This window comes from Olea europaea, chromosome 22 (assembly GCF_002742605.1).
Source record: "Olea europaea var. sylvestris chromosome 22, O_europaea_v1, whole genome shotgun sequence".
NCBI classification, from domain to species: domain Eukaryota; kingdom Viridiplantae; phylum Streptophyta; class Magnoliopsida; order Lamiales; family Oleaceae; genus Olea; species Olea europaea.
The window spans coordinates 4,990,286-5,006,988 of record NC_036258.1 but is presented as its reverse complement, the minus strand read 5'-3'; the positions used below and the strand labels follow the sequence as shown (position 1 = coordinate 5,006,988).

The following is a 16,703-nucleotide window of genomic DNA, read 5'->3' as shown; positions in this document are numbered from 1 at the left end:
GGATCAATGTGTTTCAAGTGACGGAAAAGGGGAGTTCAACCAAGAGTTATACGAACTCTCCAACCCATGCAGTCACAACAAGGGTGGCAGGAATTTCGAGCCAAGCAAGAAGCTATACTATGCGACCACATAGATTAACTCTATGTGGCCGCATAGAAAAAAACTTGGGCGGAATTTCTATTTTTGGCGAGAAGTTTATTTCCATTAAAACTCTTATTATTTTAGTAACTTAATATTGTTAGGAGTCTATAATTCCGTTTTCAATTATTTTACTAGAGTTTTATTCCTTTTAAAACTCGTTCCTAGGTTTAGTATAAATAGGATTTTTTCTACATTGTAGGAACTATTGACATTATTATTATTGAGAGGGTTTTATTGCTTTCTTCACGTGTTCTTCAATTGGACAATCTACGAACTTATCAAGATTTAAATCTTGTGGCGTTCAAATCAATCGGGTGAGATTCACATATTTTTGCGTAATTAAGAGGTCCACACATCGTTGGCGATTCGAGTTGCTTGATTCCAAATTTATTGAGTTTAATCCAAAATCATGCTTTGTCTTTCTTGGGTCGATTTTCAATCTTGATCGTGGATTTGGTAGTGTTTGCCTACACGAGTTCACATCAAAGTGCCTGTTTGAGGGGCATTTTCCCAAAAATGAGAATGAAATTTTCAATCGTTGAGCTCACCTCTCCACACAAATTGTGAGAAGCAAGTCAAACTTGTCATGCCAAGTGTGGCCCAATAATGACTCTTTTTCTTCTGAAAATAAAGGAAAAATGGGAAACAAACAGGGTTAAGTGTCGAATACTACTCTGAATTTTGAAAACAAATCTCACTGCATAGCATTATTACATTCTAAGCAACCCCTACCCAGAATTTTTTACCTAATATACATTTCTTTGAGCTTTAGATGGCTAGAACAATTTGACTTTTCCAATTCAAAAATGAATTTCAGTTAAATAATTTGACATACGTTCACATAATTATGCAACGCTTAAAAAAATAGAAAGACGTCAACAGATTTTTTTGACACCAAAAATCTATTTTTTAAGAAGATGTGATCCCGTTTGGTTTAGTTAAAAATTAAATTTATATTTAATAAAAATTGATGGAATGTATACTTTAAAAGTTGTGAATTTCATAAAGCATGTGATTAAAATTAATTATTAATTTTAACTTAAATTTTTAATCAAATATTGTCACTGAACCAATCCCGGCATGATATGTTGGGATGTGGAGAATATATTAAAATAATAGTCCAATTCTAAAAAGCGAATTTCCAAATAATGAGATTAGAAGAGTTAAAAAAAGTCAAATGAAGAAATCAATGATAATAAATAGCTCTCGTCTTATCTGTCCCGTCTCAATACATTCGCATGTGTTTTTTGAAAATTTGAAATTGGAAAATTTTTGTGGGCTTTGCAAGCAGACATTCCATGCACACAGTGACAAACTCGTGAAACAAAAGCCTCTAATTCTAACCTTTCTTTTTCATTTGTCCCGTTATGTAGTCATAATTCATAAACCCCTTTATCTTTTTAATTTCCCAAATTTCTTTTACAAATTTTTTTCCAAGTTGTTTCCTTTCCTTTTCGATGTTCATGATCTTGATTTTCCTTCTGCGGACCCCACAAAACCCAACTCCATAAGTTATGCAATTTCTATGTTTGATCAAAGCAAGGGTTTGATTTCCTTTTTGGCCTATATGATTTCCTTTCTGTCTCTTCAAAATTCTCTCAAAGTTTGTTGATTACTTTATTCCAATCTTGATATCAAATTTTTTTGGTTACTAGAAAATAAAAGAAAACCCCTTTTTGTTTGAGATTACAAAGCCTCATCATTTGGCAATCAAAATTGCATTCCAAGAAACCACTTTTTGTGGGTTTTTTTGGAAATCCATTTCGAAAATCAACTAAATGTGGAATATGAAGAAATCCAATATGACTATCGTCGTTAAGAGTTACATCTTTTTGTGGGTGTGGTTCTAAATCCCTACGTTTCTCTCAGAACTTTCGACGAACATTTTGTGGGTATTGTGAGCGTTTCTTTGTTGATATCTTCAAATTACATTGGAAAATGGGGTGTGTTCATGGGAAGTGTTGTATCAGTTTTCCTAAATCCTCAAGTGGTGATGACAAGGAAGAATTGGATGTATTTAGGGGTAAGAATACGTATATACTTGCTAACAGTTCTTTAGAGGTTGTGGATGTTCCTTCACAAAATTACAGGTTAGAGTATTCCATGCTTACGCACCGTGGGTATTATCCTGAAACCCCTGAAAAGGACAATCAAGATAGTTATTGTATTAGAACAAAGATTCAAGGCAACCCGGATGCACATTTCTTTGGTGTGTTTGATGGGCATGGACAGTTTGGCTCACAGTGCTCGAATTTCGTCAAGGATAGGCTGGTGGAAATTTTGTCGAATGATGCTACATTATTTGATGATCCTGTTAAGGCCTATAAAGCTGCATTTTTGTCAACAAATGATGAACTTCACAGTAGTGATATAGATGATTCCATGAGTGGTACAACGGCTATTACAGCTTTGGTCATCGGGGATGGACTATACGTAGCAAATGTGGGTGATTCTCGAGCAGTGATTGCTATCAAGGACGGAAACAGAGTTCTTGCTAAAGATCTGTCATATGACCAAACGCCATTCAGGAAAGATGAATGTGAGCGGGTGAAGCTTTTTGGGGCTCGAGTTCTGAGCGTTGATCAAGTGGAAGGGCTTAAGGATCCAGGAATTCAGTCTTGGGGGGATGAGGAAACTCAGGGGGGTGATCCACCAAGGTTGTGGGTGCAAAATGGGATGTATCCTGGAACTGCATTTACACGAAGTATTGGAGATAGCACGGCTGAGAAGATTGGTGTGGTTGCTGATCCAGAGGTGTTAACAGTGCAGCTTACACCTAGCCATCCATTCTTTGTTGTTGCAAGTGATGGGGTTTTTGAGTTCCTATCCAGCCAAAATGTGGTGGACATGGTATGTGATACTTTTTAGTTATGTATGGCAGTTCCATTTGTTCCTTCCCATATTTACAAATGCAGCATCAAGTTTTAGGAATTTATCGAATGCCTCTGGTCGTTTCTTCTTGGATTGCCATAAATAGTTTATTTATTCCAGAAATAATGCATATGCTGGTTAATGATACGTAAAACTCCACACTCCACAGAGATTAAAACACACGAACAAGTAGTTAAAAGTCACATTTTTAGAAGTTGCGTAGAAATATGCCTTTCTTCTATTGCTCCATGCTTGGAAAATTTTTATTTAAAACATTAATTATGGATGCAACTATCTTTCCATAAAATGGTCTAAACAATTACCTTTTTTTGGATTGGAAAATTAGCTCAATATATTGATTTGTTAAAAATAATGATTTGTTATTCTTTTCCAGTTTCTATTTCTTGTAGACGTATTGTACCTCATTTCTAGTACCAATTAGAGTTCATCAACTCAATGAAACTATTATTGGCATGCGGGTCGGCAGTTGCTAACAAAATACTCTGCAACACGATATATTTTAACAACAGTGGGATATTTTCGACAGGCCTCATGCGCATGAAATTCAATGGGTTAAGGACTTGGTTCTTGTCCATATTCAGTTCAGTGGAAAGTTAGTGCACTTCCTGATACATCTTGTTGCAGCTGTTTTATTTTTATTTTATTTATTTTTCCTTTTAAGAAAATCACAAACTCGAGAGCAAGTGATCAGTTGCATTCAATATTAACATTGATGCTATAAATTTTTGTTTTAATACAGTTTCTTATAATGCAGTCGACTTGATGAAGAATTTGGTTATCATTTGAAATCCTTTAAATCTTGTTTTCAGTTTACTGATGAAGGAAATCTAGAAGCTCAGTCCCTGCATGTACTTTTTTGTTAATATTCAATTTATCAACACTTGCTTGCACTCTTGTCCATGCCATTTGATGTATTATGTTTAAGAGAATAGTAACTTTCTGCTTGATGAGTCGAGGTATTGACGATACAATTTCTCTTATATCTGACTTTGTTTTTGCCATCCATCTTTGCAGGTGACTAAGCATGCTGATCCCAGGGATGCATGTGTTTCCATTGCCAGAGAATCGTACAAATTATGGTTAGAGCACGAAAACCGGACTGACGATATAACTATCATCATTGTACACGTTAAAGACTTGACTTGACGACAACTGTATAAATCATCTGATTCTTACTTTAGTGGTTGCTTCTCTCATAAAAATTCCAGTTCTCCATTCCGTTATATGTAGCTTGCAGTTATAATCCAAAAATGCATACTTTGACTCCAAGGTGTTTTGTCTTGTTTTGTGCTATGCATTCACCACATGAACGATGTTTTATAATTAGAATATCAAAAGACCGGATGCTGTTTTCCTGTCTGCACGAGTTCCTCGACCCTCAGCTGTGACTTGTGAGTTCTCCTTGCTTTGAAACTCCCACCCCACCTCGTCCTCTCATGCAATTGCGGGAAAGATATCTTGCTTACTTTTCGTATCGTTTCTTTCGTACTGCATTAACTAAACAAAGACAAGACCAAAAGGAAGTTACTCCCAAAAAGTTTTGCCTTGGTTATGTGGTATCTGTTGAATGCTAACTTTGTTAGTCTATATAATTCATCATTCATGTATGTCGTGGGTTTATGTTACAAGCAATATAACGAAGTATTTTTGTAAATCAGTTCAATAATTTGATCATAGATTCACATAGTGTAGTTCTCGGTTGCATCATGTTTATGATCTACGTAGCATACGCGTGATAGTTTGTCATTTGATGTATTAATGTAATAATTTTTTATTGCATTTGTGCATCAAGTATCAGTTACATGTATGCCACTTAGAATGACTAGTAGTTTTCACTATAAATAACATCACAATTCTCATTTACCTATGTTCTAAACAAATTTACTTGCAATCTTATTTGGGTCAAATAGGCCGATCCAATTCAAAATGTGCAACATGGTTGTGACAATTCTAGTTATCAATGCCCATTTAGAAAAGTAAATGATTAGATTATAAAGAAGTATTTGTATAAATCTGTTTACTGATTTTTAAAAAGCTAGTTGGATTACTAGTATGTTTTCATTCTTGATGAATCGCTTGGTGGTCTCTCCGTGTCAAGCATGTTGATCCCGTCAAAACATAGTAACTAAGTATAATTTTGACTATTTTAATAAAAAATGCACGATGAAAAATTGTCAGATAATGAACAAGTGGATATAATTGATTGGGATAATTGCAGCAGAAGCTTCAAACTTTTGAAACATTAACAGACTTTCTCCAAACCTTTGATTTGTGGTATCCATCACCCCTAACATTTCCAAACGTTGCATCCGAGGTCCTTTTGGACGGTTTTCATCCAAAATTTCGTCAGTTGATCAAAAAAAAAATTTTGACCACATTTTAACAATTTTTAAAGGAGCAAAATAGTAACTTTACATTAAAATCAAAATAAAAATAAAAATAAAAAAGGAAAAATAAAATTCGTCCTCTCCCCTAACCCACCCCAACAACAAATTTCATTCTGACAACATCTTCTTCTTTCGCTGTTTCTGAGAAGTCATTACTATTACCATTGCCACTGCCTCAGCCATTGCTCTCTTCTTAGTTGCCAAGTGAGTGACTCTCTTGCAGTTCTCTTGGTCTACCATTATATAATACCACAACAAATGCAGATTCCAAGAAATCCAAAAAGAGAGAGAGCGTGGTGTGTGAGGATGAATTGTTTATGAGAGTAGTTGATGCAAGTGAGTTAAGGGCGTATTTTGTTGATCTGCGTTTTTCTAAGTTTCAGGGATGGGTTGGGGGCTTTGGGGGGGAGTATTGAAAAGTTTTGATTTTTTTGAATTTCAAGAATATGAGATTTGAGTGGAGAGTGTTTCCCGATCTGCATTTTTCGCAAAATCTGATTCGTGTGGAAGGAATAGATTTCTACAAATTCAATTATCTCAGTTTTCCTTCTCCACCTTCATCCAGGTGTAAATATTCCTTCCAAACCAAATTGAACAGAGAAATTTTTCTGGTTCCAATGGAACTGGAACTCAATTTAGGAGGTAATGAAGGGCGTGTTGGAGGAGGAATAGAATTATCCAAAGGAAGCAGCCACTCTAACATTCACCAGAAGGATCCTGATCTAGAAAGTTCAGATTTTTCTGGTTTTCATGGGGGGATTTGGGGGTGGGTTCTAGAAGAAGATGAGTTTCACTTTTTTATTTTTATTTTATTTTAATGTAAAGTTACCATTTTGTCCATTCAAAAATTGTTAAAATTTAGTCAAAATTAATTTTCTGGTCAACTGACGGAATTTTGGATGAAAACCATCCAAAAGGGCCTCGGATGCAACGTTTGGAAAGGTTAGGGGTGACGAGTGCCACAAATCAAAAGTTTGGTGAAAGTTTGCTAATATTTCGAAGGTTTGAAGCTTCTGCTGCAATTATCCCTAATTGATTTCTCTTTATCTTCACAAGCCGACAATGTGAGTTGTAACTTGTAATTGATTTTTCTCTCTTCTTTTAACGGATATATACACAATATTTAATTATCAACTCAATAATGTTATCTAGCATTAATGATGATTCTGATGCGAGGTAACAAACTATTATGAGTCCAATCAAATGAGTCTTTAAGTTTTATTATTTTGATTGAATCAATAATTTAATGGCAAAAGTGGCGGAGAGAAACTCAACAAAAATTCTCCCCAAAAAAAAAAAAAAAAAAAAAAAAAAAAGGTACAATGGTAAATGCGAAAAGAAGTCGATTCAACAAAGTCCCCCTTAAATCGATAAACCGTCCATATCCATTTTCGCCCTCAAAATATTCTCAACCTACTGGCCCTTAATTTCCTTAAATAAATACGCAAATCTATACATCAAAATTTCAAGACTTGAGTCACTATATCTATGGCAGCAGCACCCAATTCAGCTCAGAAATCAGAGGAGGAATGGCGGGCTATTCTATCTCCCGAGCAATTTCGCATCCTCCGACAGAAAGGCACTGAGTAAGTAATCTTCGTCAAACCCTCCTTTTTTTTTTTTTGCCCATTATACATTCTTCCTCACTCCATGTTTTGCAGTTTCTGTACGTAAATGTCTTAAACATTGATCAAGATGTCCTGTAATTGTGTTGTATTTTTTGGATAAATTTTGCTTACGTGAAGATGGTTTGATATCAACAATAATTAATGTTATTTTTTTGGTCTGATGAGTTGCTGGATTGTTGAAGAGCTCTTGTGGCACTTATAATCTGAGGATTTGATCTAAGGACGACAAAGAGATCACGAGAAATGAAACAAGACTTCATTTTTAAACTCTATAAAGTATCCCTGTCCATTAATCAATGATTTATAACATGATGAACATGAGTTGCTCGTGGTTGTCACTTTCATACACATATTTGTTGGAAAATGAAAGCCTTTGCACACCGTAGTTACGTATTGGGAGCCCCCAAGCCTCATAGAAACTGCCTACCTGAATCTAAGATCCACAAAGAAAGTTTTGTTTTAGGGGGCGTTTCTCTTTTGGTTGCTTTCGATTTCTTATTGAATTAGCAGTAGCTATATTTATATGAATTTGGTGGTTTTCATATAGCATATAAAAATTCCCCATCAAGTTCGTAATGCTGCGAAAAGATTGAAAAGAAATGAAATGTGCATAGTTTGTTAGGCAAGAGATAAGATTTCAAGACAGTGTCATGAACACAGAAACCATTGTTTTCTGAAGCGGTGGGATGAAACGCTGGGGCTGTTTGAGAAAGTAGACTGCTTTGATTTTCTATTGTATGACACGTTTTCAGTGTCATTTATGAACCAACTAGTTAAAGTAATTTAGAATTGTTTGCTAGATTCAACACTTTTTGGATTAATATGATAAATTACTGATTATCAATATTATTATATTGGTACTGATTCCTATGGTTTGATTCTATAGTTATTAAACTGCACCTGGATACATTGTATTTTTACCAAATAAATGTATCCAAAATCCTGATTGTATTCCCAAATGAGAACACTGACATGACGAGATATGGCCATAAATAAGTTGTTCGAGGAGTTCACCTTCAAAGAGGTTTGAGAGGGTAAACTGTTCACTAACAATAGTGTATTTAGATTTTGATAATTGACAAGCAAAACATGGAATCAACCGGGACATAGTCCTTTACTTGGAACTTGTAATTTTTATGCATCCCTTTATGGTCTATTAGTCGGGAGCACACGCGATTGGAGTAATAGTAAGAGTGAAATTTTTGGATGTATACGCACTTTTAAATCGTACATATGTTAAACACCGGCTGCTTTTTTGGTTAGGTGAAGTTTATAGTATTTGACAGTAAGATGAAAATGAACTTAAAATCTTGTCCAAGTGTAGTGTCCTACCCAGCATTCCAAACATGCACTGATAATTTAATTTTTACAGGCCTCGTGGCACTGGAGAGTATGACAAGTTTTATGATGATGGGATCTATAACTGTGCTGGTTGCGGAACTCCTCTGTACAAATCCACCACCAAATTTAACTCTGGATGTGGTTGGCCAGCTTTCTTCGAGGGTCTCCCAGGAGCCATTAACCGCTCCGTGAGTATAAAATTTTGTTAATAATTTCATTCTTATAGACGATCCCATATACGTCCTTCTAATGTTACGTTTGAAAATTACTTATTTCAGCCTGATCCAGATGGTAGGAGGATTGAAATCACATGTGCTGCTTGTGGTGGACATTTGGGCCATGTATTCAAAGGTGAGGGGTTCGAAACACCTACAGACGAAAGACACTGTGTCAACAGTGTTTCAGTCAAGTTCGTCCCCATGGAAACCTCTGCTTCACTGTGAACTTTTTCGCACAGTTGTTATTCTAGAAATGAAACCTTGTGTCGTGTGTTTTTGCCTACGTACTCTGAAATATTAGTATGTGTTACAACAAATAAGTGATTGTGTTTGATGCTTATTTTGTGTTTTCTTTTTCTTGTATCCTATGTGTTGAGTCCTCTGGATGGCATCAGCAATGAAGGATCCCAAGTTTCATCCTGGTTCAGAATTGATTCGAAGTCTTACAGTTATGCTTATTCCAAAATTGGTTAGGGGAGAGAATTTAATTCTTAGACATGTACTCTACTGCAAGCAACTCAAAAATCAATATATATTGTAAAAGCATGAAATGTTAATACACTTCGGTATGCAAAAACAGATGTTTGGTACTTTGGACAAACTTGTTGAAGTACTGTAATGAAAAGAATATAGGAGTTTGTCAACTAAGTCCTTGTTTGGCGTAGATTAAAAGTTGATAAATATGTCAAGTCAAAGTCAACAATTAATTTTAATCACATATTTCATTTTGATTCATAACTTTTCAACCATGTCAAGAGAGAAACAACATACAATATTATGGAGTCCAACTCTCAAGCCATAGTTATGAATTTTCTCCAAATCTCCCATCCTTCTTTTCCCTAGCTCGTAGTTTCTTTTGAAAACTCTGAGGATGCTTTTGTTTTGCGAAGTTTTAAGAATAACGTTGCATTGAAATGAGTAAAGCTCACGTAGAGATCCGTTAAACTACTTGTGTCCGAACATTAAAGGATAAAAAACACACAAACAAGCTCGGTCTAGGTCCATTAGTTGAGGAAACCATCATTCTTCCTATGTATTCTTGGTGTCATGTGAAATGCACTCTTTCTAAAAACAATGCCACTATGGTATTTTGTTAAGTCAATTATGCTATTTGTACAATCCTGCTTGATAATGTTGGTGCTGTCAAAATTCATATCATTGATTTAAAAAACAATTTCTGAAATAGATGAATGTAATGTTGCTAAGTATGAGTTGTCAATCAAAATTGTACATATAACATGTTTCTTGTTAAGTAAAGCTCTCAACGTTCATGAATACCTTGCCCATGTTTGGGCTGCATTGTTTCCAAAATGAATTTTCAGACACACATTCTTTTATAAAATGATATTATTTTCAAGTACACATTTTTTTATAAAATGATATTATAAATAAACTCAAAAATTTTCTCTTTTTTTAATTACACATTTTTCAAAAAATCAGTATTTCAAAACACATTTTTCCCCAAGATCTCCAATGAGAGAAAATTCCGGGCCGATCCACCACTAGGCGACCCAAAGAAGACCGTTCCTTTACGTCCCAATGAATTCAATGATTTTGAGTTCTTGGCTGAAAGGTTTGAGGTTATCCCGAGTAGTGGGCATACAGACAGGTATGATACATGCGATGCTTCAAAACTTGACCTTGTATTGTCATGTGCGATGGGGACCTCGGAGGTAGAACCAAGCTGGCATAGAGAGGAGATAGAGTCATCATTAGAGGAACTCCATGATGCTGATTGGAGTGATCTTACTGAATCTCAACTAGAAGAACTTGTTTTAAGCAACTTGGATACAATTTTCAAGAACGCTACAAAGAAAATAATTGCAAGTGGTTACATTGAAGAAGTTGCTATTGAGGCTATTTTGAGGCCTGGCCTTTGCCATGTGCGTAAAGACTTAGTATCTAATATTGTGGATAATACGCTTGCATTTCTTAGAAGTGCCCAAGACGTTGATCTGTCAAAGGACCATTATTTTGGGGAAGTTAATATTAGCAGACTTGGTTTGTCCTCTAAGAGAGGTTATGCCCCTTTTACAGTACTGTGGATACAATGTGGTGCTTGTTGATATGTGACATGAATGTGTCACGTGCTTGTACCATCGATGTTGATCCTTTGGGTAGTGATGTGACTTCAAATAAGAATTCTTCCGCTATTGTGCAACCCCTGTTAAGAACTGAGACCAAAGGTTCTGAACCATTCACTTCCTTATAAACCAAATCCTTCATTTGCTTATGCTCAAAAATTTCCATCTGAACGAACTAATGTGGCTTCTGTTCATGATAGGCATTCTTTTCCATCAGAAGTACCCATTGTAGCAAATTGTCCAAACTCAAAACCAAAAACTTCTTTCATTCTTACTGAACTTGTCCAGGAGAAAGAGTGTCAAAACTCTATATCAAATGCTAGTGATGAAACCTTTGGTGCAGCAGGAATATCCCACACTACAATTGCGAAGGAGAAGTTTGGAGGCAGTAGAAAAGTAAATGGGATAACCAAAAGGGAATACATATTGCACCAAAAGTCCATTTCCTTCGAACACTACCGTGATCGCGGTTCTATAGTGGCGTCTCGAGCAGAGAAACTCTCGGGATTTGGAGTTTAGTCTTGGATAAGAAACTCAAACCTCTATTAGTTCCTACAGGTATATATGTTAAAAATACATCAGCTAAAACTAGCAAGGCAGTCCGCATTGATGTGCCTGAAGACAATATAAATAACAGTCTTTTAACAAACATGGTTTCACTTCACTGCCAATATTTTGGATTGGCAATTGGCACTGGTAGTTCTTTATCGCCTAAATCAATTATCCTCGCCTCATTGCCTGTGGTGCCTTTTAACACCTCTCATTCCTTACCATTAGCCAATACTGAGCTCTCTCTCATTCCCTACCAAATGCATTTCCAATCCAAAGCCCATTCTCTCAAATGGAAAGTCAGTTGGATAGTGGGCTCCACATGACGGAAAGGATGAAATGATTATGAAGAATGTTTCAAGAGTACGGAGAATGCAAAATCAGCTCCAGGAGTGGATGGAGTGGGCAAATCAGAAAGTCATGCAAGCTGCTCATAGACTGGGCAAGGACAAAGCAGAACTCAAGACATTTAGGCAAGAGAAAGAGGAAGTGGAGCAGCACAAGAAAGAGAAGCAAACTTCGGAGGAAAACACTAGGAAAAGGCTATCTAAGATGGAGACTGCATTGTTTAAGGCTAGTGGACAGGTAGAAGGAGCTAGTGCTGTTGTTCATAGGCTTGAAATTGAGAATGCAGCACTACGGCAGGATATGGAAGCCGCAAAATTACATGCTCCGGGTTCAGCTGCAAGCTGCCTGGAGGTATCAAAGAGGGAGAAGCAGACACTGATGAAGTTTCAGTCACGGGAGAAGCAGAGGACTGTTCCAAGAGGAGGTTGCTATTGAAAAACGCAAGTTGATACATCAGTCTAAAGTCGTACAGGACGAAGCAAAGGTAGGCTCAACTTTCACTTATCTGACTGACCTATTCATTTTGATTTATTTTAGACTACAATCGAACTGAATCTTTCAAAATTCGACACGCTGAAATGAGCTCATGGGCAGAATAAATTGACGACCTTTGCAAGATACTATATAAGTCTCTGATTAAGAGGCCATATTAATTGGATTGGTGATATTTCTTGAAATTAAACCTGCAGAGTTCTCTGCTGCATCTCTCTAAATAATGAATTGAAAATCGGATTTATATATTAGAAGTTGTTGAACGCATGCTATTACCGGCATCGAAAGGCGGATTAAAGGGTACACAGATCTCTTTGACCCGCTTAACACTCAATTCCCCATTTTGGCTTTTGATAGATTAAAAGTGGACTAAAGGCTATACAGATCTCTCCGCTCCGACCTGACCCGACCTGTATAACACACACACACCCCTCTCTCTAGTCTTTGAATTCTCTATCAAATGTTGACGGGAAACTCTGTTCTGTCACAGCTATGCTGCATTCAATAACTTCTATGACATATTTAGTTAATAATTATAGAAAAGAACGAAACAAGGCTCCTGATTTATGGGGAAAGAATAAAGTCTTTTAAGTATTGTAGTTCTGATTTTTTGCACCTTTTGAACGCAATGGTTTCCATCTTCGATTGGATTCAATCCTTGTATGTATTGGTAGTACAATTGTGCTACCTACACAGGGTCTGTTGCACAGACTCTGTACGGTACACACACATGGGGTCCATATGTGGGGTCCACCCCCCATGTGAGACCGGAGGCATTTTCCTTTAGTTACAGGCACGAAACTGTAAGAAGAATCTTAGGCAGAGCCACCCTCAGGTGCCCAGCAGCAATCCTGAATAGAAGGGACAGACAAGTGCCAGTTGGAGCTCCTCCTTGACACTGTTCCCAACTCTTCCCCGGGTAGTTCCAGTGTTAGGCAATTGGGTATTTATTTCCCTTTTTTTATCAACAAATTATAGGGTCGTATCCATTAGACCGTTAACATCAGTGAACCCAAACCAAAACCCACTCCCCTCTGATGATCACCGCCCCATGCCATTGAAACCCTCCCGCCACCACTGCTACTGCTGAGTCCTCTGGTGCTAAACCTGCTAGAACAAATTTAGGTCTCAGGAACTACAAATGGGAATGGGTATTTGATCCACTGAGGACTTGAGTCAATGGTCGGAGGCGCCGCGTGTAAATAACGGCTTTTTGCGCCGTCCAGGTGTTCCAACTGACGCCAGAGCTTGGCCACTGCTCCGACGGTAAGACTGTTGATTGGCAAGCCAAGCAGAACCCGCATCCGACGGTAAGACGGTTCGAGTTGTTGAAATTCAAGAAAATAATTCGATATTGGTGGATGACTTTGATGATATAGAATAATTGGAGGATGCAAATCATGTTGGTAAAAAGATGGAGGACAAATTGGACACTAGAGAACAGTTAGAGGATGAATTGCGCTATAGAAAATAGTTAGAGGATGCAATTGTTGCTAATGAAAGATGGAGGACGAATTGAAAGCTAAGTAATAGTTTGAGGACATAAATAAAACTAGTAAATTATGGAGGATGAATTGGAAACTAGTGAAAAGATGGAGGAAAATTGGAACTAGAAAATAGTGGGGGGACTAAATTGACTCTAATCAGTAGTTAAAGGATGACTTTAAAGCTAATCAATAGTTGGAGGACGGAATTAGTGCTAAGGAAATTTGGAGGTCAAATTGGACGCCTTTAGTAGTTGGAGGACGATCTTGCCAATCACCGGAGGATGCATTTGATTCAAAAATTTATGGGACGAAATTGATATTATTAATTGTTAGAAAACAAATACATTCTACTGATTAGGTGAAGGACTTAGTTAACTCTAATTAATAATTGAAGGATAAACTTGAACCTAGAGTTAACTTCAACCTCCAACTATTTGAGTGGATTCTATTTCATCATCAAACAATTCAATAGCATCAATTTCATCCTACAACTATTCACAAGCATTAATTACATCCTCCAACTATAAAATATATTAGATTTCATCCTCCCACTATTTAATAGCCTCAATTCAATCCTCTAACTATTCTATAGAAACAAATTTATCCTCCAACTAATCTATAGAATCAATTGAATCTTTCAGCTTTTTACTATCTTCTTTTAAATCCTCCAACTATTCAATAGCATCAAATTCATCCTCCAACTATTCACTAGCATCAATTACATCTTCCATCTTTTCCTTAAGGTCAATGTCATCCTCGAACTATTCATTACATCATTTCATCCTCCAACTATTCACTAGCATGATTTTCGTCCTACAACTATTCAAAGGATCAACTACATCCTCCAACTTTTATTATGATCAATTTTATCCTCCAACTATTGTCTAGCACGAAATTGATCCACTAACTTTTCAGTATCATCAATTTCATCCTCAAACTATTATCTCAAACTATTATTTGGTATCAATTGCATCCTCCAACTATTGTCTAGCACGAAATTCATCCTCTAACTTTTCAGTATCATCAATTTCATTCTCAAACTATTATCTGGCAACAATTTCATCCTCTAACTAATATCTGGTTGTAATTGCATCCTCCAACTATTGTCTAGCACGAAATTCATCCTCTAACTTTTCAGTATCATCAATTTCATTCTCAAACTATTATCTGGCAACAATTTCATCCTCTAACTAATATCTGGTTGTAATTGCATCCTCCAACTATTGTCTAGCACGAAATTCATCCTCTTACTTTTCAGTTTCATCAATTTCATCTTCAATCTATTATCTGGCACGAATTTCATCGTCCAACTATTGTCTAGCACGAAATTCATCCTCAATTTCATCCTCAAACTATTATCTGCCAGTCATGAGTTTAAATCTAAATATCTGCAAGATCGGGGTCACAGTTTGGCGACGATCCGCAGGTTTGGGTGATCGACTTCTATCTCGATTGCCCACTCCTCTTCTCATGGCATCAGATAGATGATTGAAAATCCCGCTTAGAGATCGCAACTATAGTCGGAGTAGTAGTTCCCATCCATCATCTCCGTCGAGGCCTCCTTTTACCTTCTAATTATGGTTGATCCGTCAGATTGAAACCTCCATTATATATATATATATATATATATATATATATATATAGCTACTTTTTATGCAAAAAAATTTAAAAGTAAAAAGACAACACGAGATTGGATTTCCACTCATAAGGAAGGTTAGATATCTTTGAAAGGGTTGTATTTTTGGTTAAAATGGGATGGTGTTCAAAAGTATATTTTTGCTGTGTTAAAAACAGTCCACGATCATTCTTGTCTTGAGTACCTCAATGCCAAGAAAATAGTTCAAGTTGAGAATGGTAGGCTTAAGGTGATGCCCCCATCGGAGGTGGCTACAGTAGGCTGTGAGGACTGGCGGCTCGGCTGGGTTGGTTACGTGTACCGTCTACTTTGCTTTAGTTGCGCTGACTGGGCAGCTTCTCACCGTGCCTAGTCAAACCGCAATTAGACTGCGGCGATGTGCAATAAGGAAGAGGAAGATCTCTTTGTCCAATCCACCTCACAGCGTCCTTTCCTTCTTTTTACCATGCATAACCTATTCTATCAAAGAGAGAGTTGGGGGAATCTTCCTAGTTTATCATTAGGTCAATAATGCTAATCCGTCCTTTTGTGCTACTTCTACTCCTAGGGCGAGAAGAAGATAAGAAAAGGCGAAGCGTTCTCTGATCTACTCCCACTCTCTGAACCTCTTGGCTCACCTGGGATACATACACCCTGTTGTTTCTAAAGACTGCCCTCTCTCGGGTGGATGATGATCTAGCCTACTACGAGAATCTCGTATCCAGTAATCGAACCTATACAAGGTGGCAGGATTCGAACCTACGGTCGGCCCGCCCTTGACCTGTTGGGTTAGGTGGCCGGGTTAGCACTCCTCGTCGCCTCTGTACCCGAAACAAATGCGCTGCGCTAGCCAGCGCATAACCTTGTCTCTCCTACTCCTCTTCTGGTTGTGCCATTACCAATCGCGGGTAATCCTCGGTCTGACCGTCCCTGACCTTCGGGTGTCGCTTCTGGCGCAGAAGGCCAAGCATTCTGCATCACGCCCCCGCCTGGAAGCCCCCAACTAATAGTCTAACACGAAATTCATCCTCTTACTTTTCAATTTCATCAATTTCATCCTCAAAATATTCTCTAGCATCAATTTCATCCTCCAACTATTAGTATGTTTCAATTACGTTCTCCAACTATCATCTATCATGAAATTCATACTCTAACTTTTCAGTATCATCAATTTCATCCGCCTACTATTATGTATCTCTAATTTAATCCTTCGACTATTTTGTAGCATCAAATTGAACCTCTAATTTTATACATATCAATTGAATCCTTCAAGTATTCACTGGCGTCAATTAAATCCTCCAATTTTTCAGTACCATCAATTTCATCATCAATATATCAACTACAATCAATTGAATTCACCCTTTTCAATAGTATCAAGTTGAACCTCCAACTTTTTGATATGGTCAATTTCATCCTCCAACTACTCTATAGCATCAAATTCATCCTCCAACTTTTCTTGTTATCAATTTAATCCTTCAACTATTTTCAAACATCAATTGAGTCCTCTCACTATTTACAGCA

General features: G+C 37.0%; 2 protein-coding genes and 1 pseudogene across 2 annotated transcripts; all 3 read left to right on the top strand.

Annotated features, from left to right (window-relative positions):
* Window positions 1–1,453: 1,453 nt before the first annotated feature.
* On the top strand, window positions 1,454–4,388 carry LOC111371482 (probable protein phosphatase 2C 35). Its single transcript, XM_022993502.1, has 2 exons — window positions 1,454–2,991; window positions 4,048–4,388. The coding sequence occupies exons 1-2, from the start codon at window positions 2,080–2,082 to the stop codon at window positions 4,177–4,179; spliced, it is 1,044 nt and encodes a 347-aa protein (XP_022849270.1). The 5' UTR covers window positions 1,454–2,079; the 3' UTR covers window positions 4,180–4,388.
* Window positions 4,389–6,746: 2,358 nt separating this feature from the next.
* Window positions 6,747–9,179, top strand: LOC111371481 (peptide methionine sulfoxide reductase B5-like). The gene is made up of 3 exons (XM_022993501.1): window positions 6,747–7,006; window positions 8,421–8,577; window positions 8,668–9,179. Exons 1-3 carry the CDS (start codon window positions 6,909–6,911, stop codon window positions 8,830–8,832), a joined length of 420 nt encoding a protein of 139 aa, XP_022849269.1. The 5' UTR covers window positions 6,747–6,908; the 3' UTR covers window positions 8,833–9,179.
* LOC111371071 lies at window positions 9,005–12,976 on the top strand (annotated as a pseudogene).
* Window positions 12,977–16,703: the final 3,727 nt, after the last annotated feature.

Excerpts from the sequence above, each read along its gene's own strand:
- LOC111371482 (XM_022993502.1), top strand. The coding sequence starts at position 2,080 with ATGGGGTGTGTTCATGGGAAGTGTTGTATCAGTTTTCCTAAATCCTCA. Across the intron at positions 2,992-4,047 it reads GCCAAAATGTGGTGGACATG|GTGACTAAGCATGCTGATCC; the intron begins GTATGTGATACT and ends CCATCTTTGCAG.
- LOC111371481 (XM_022993501.1), top strand. The coding sequence starts at position 6,909 with ATGGCAGCAGCACCCAATTCAGCTCAGAAATCAGAGGAGGAATGGCGG. Across the intron at positions 7,007-8,420 it reads CTCCGACAGAAAGGCACTGA|GCCTCGTGGCACTGGAGAGT; the intron begins GTAAGTAATCTT and ends TAATTTTTACAG. Across the intron at positions 8,578-8,667 it reads CAGGAGCCATTAACCGCTCC|CCTGATCCAGATGGTAGGAG; the intron begins GTGAGTATAAAA and ends TACTTATTTCAG.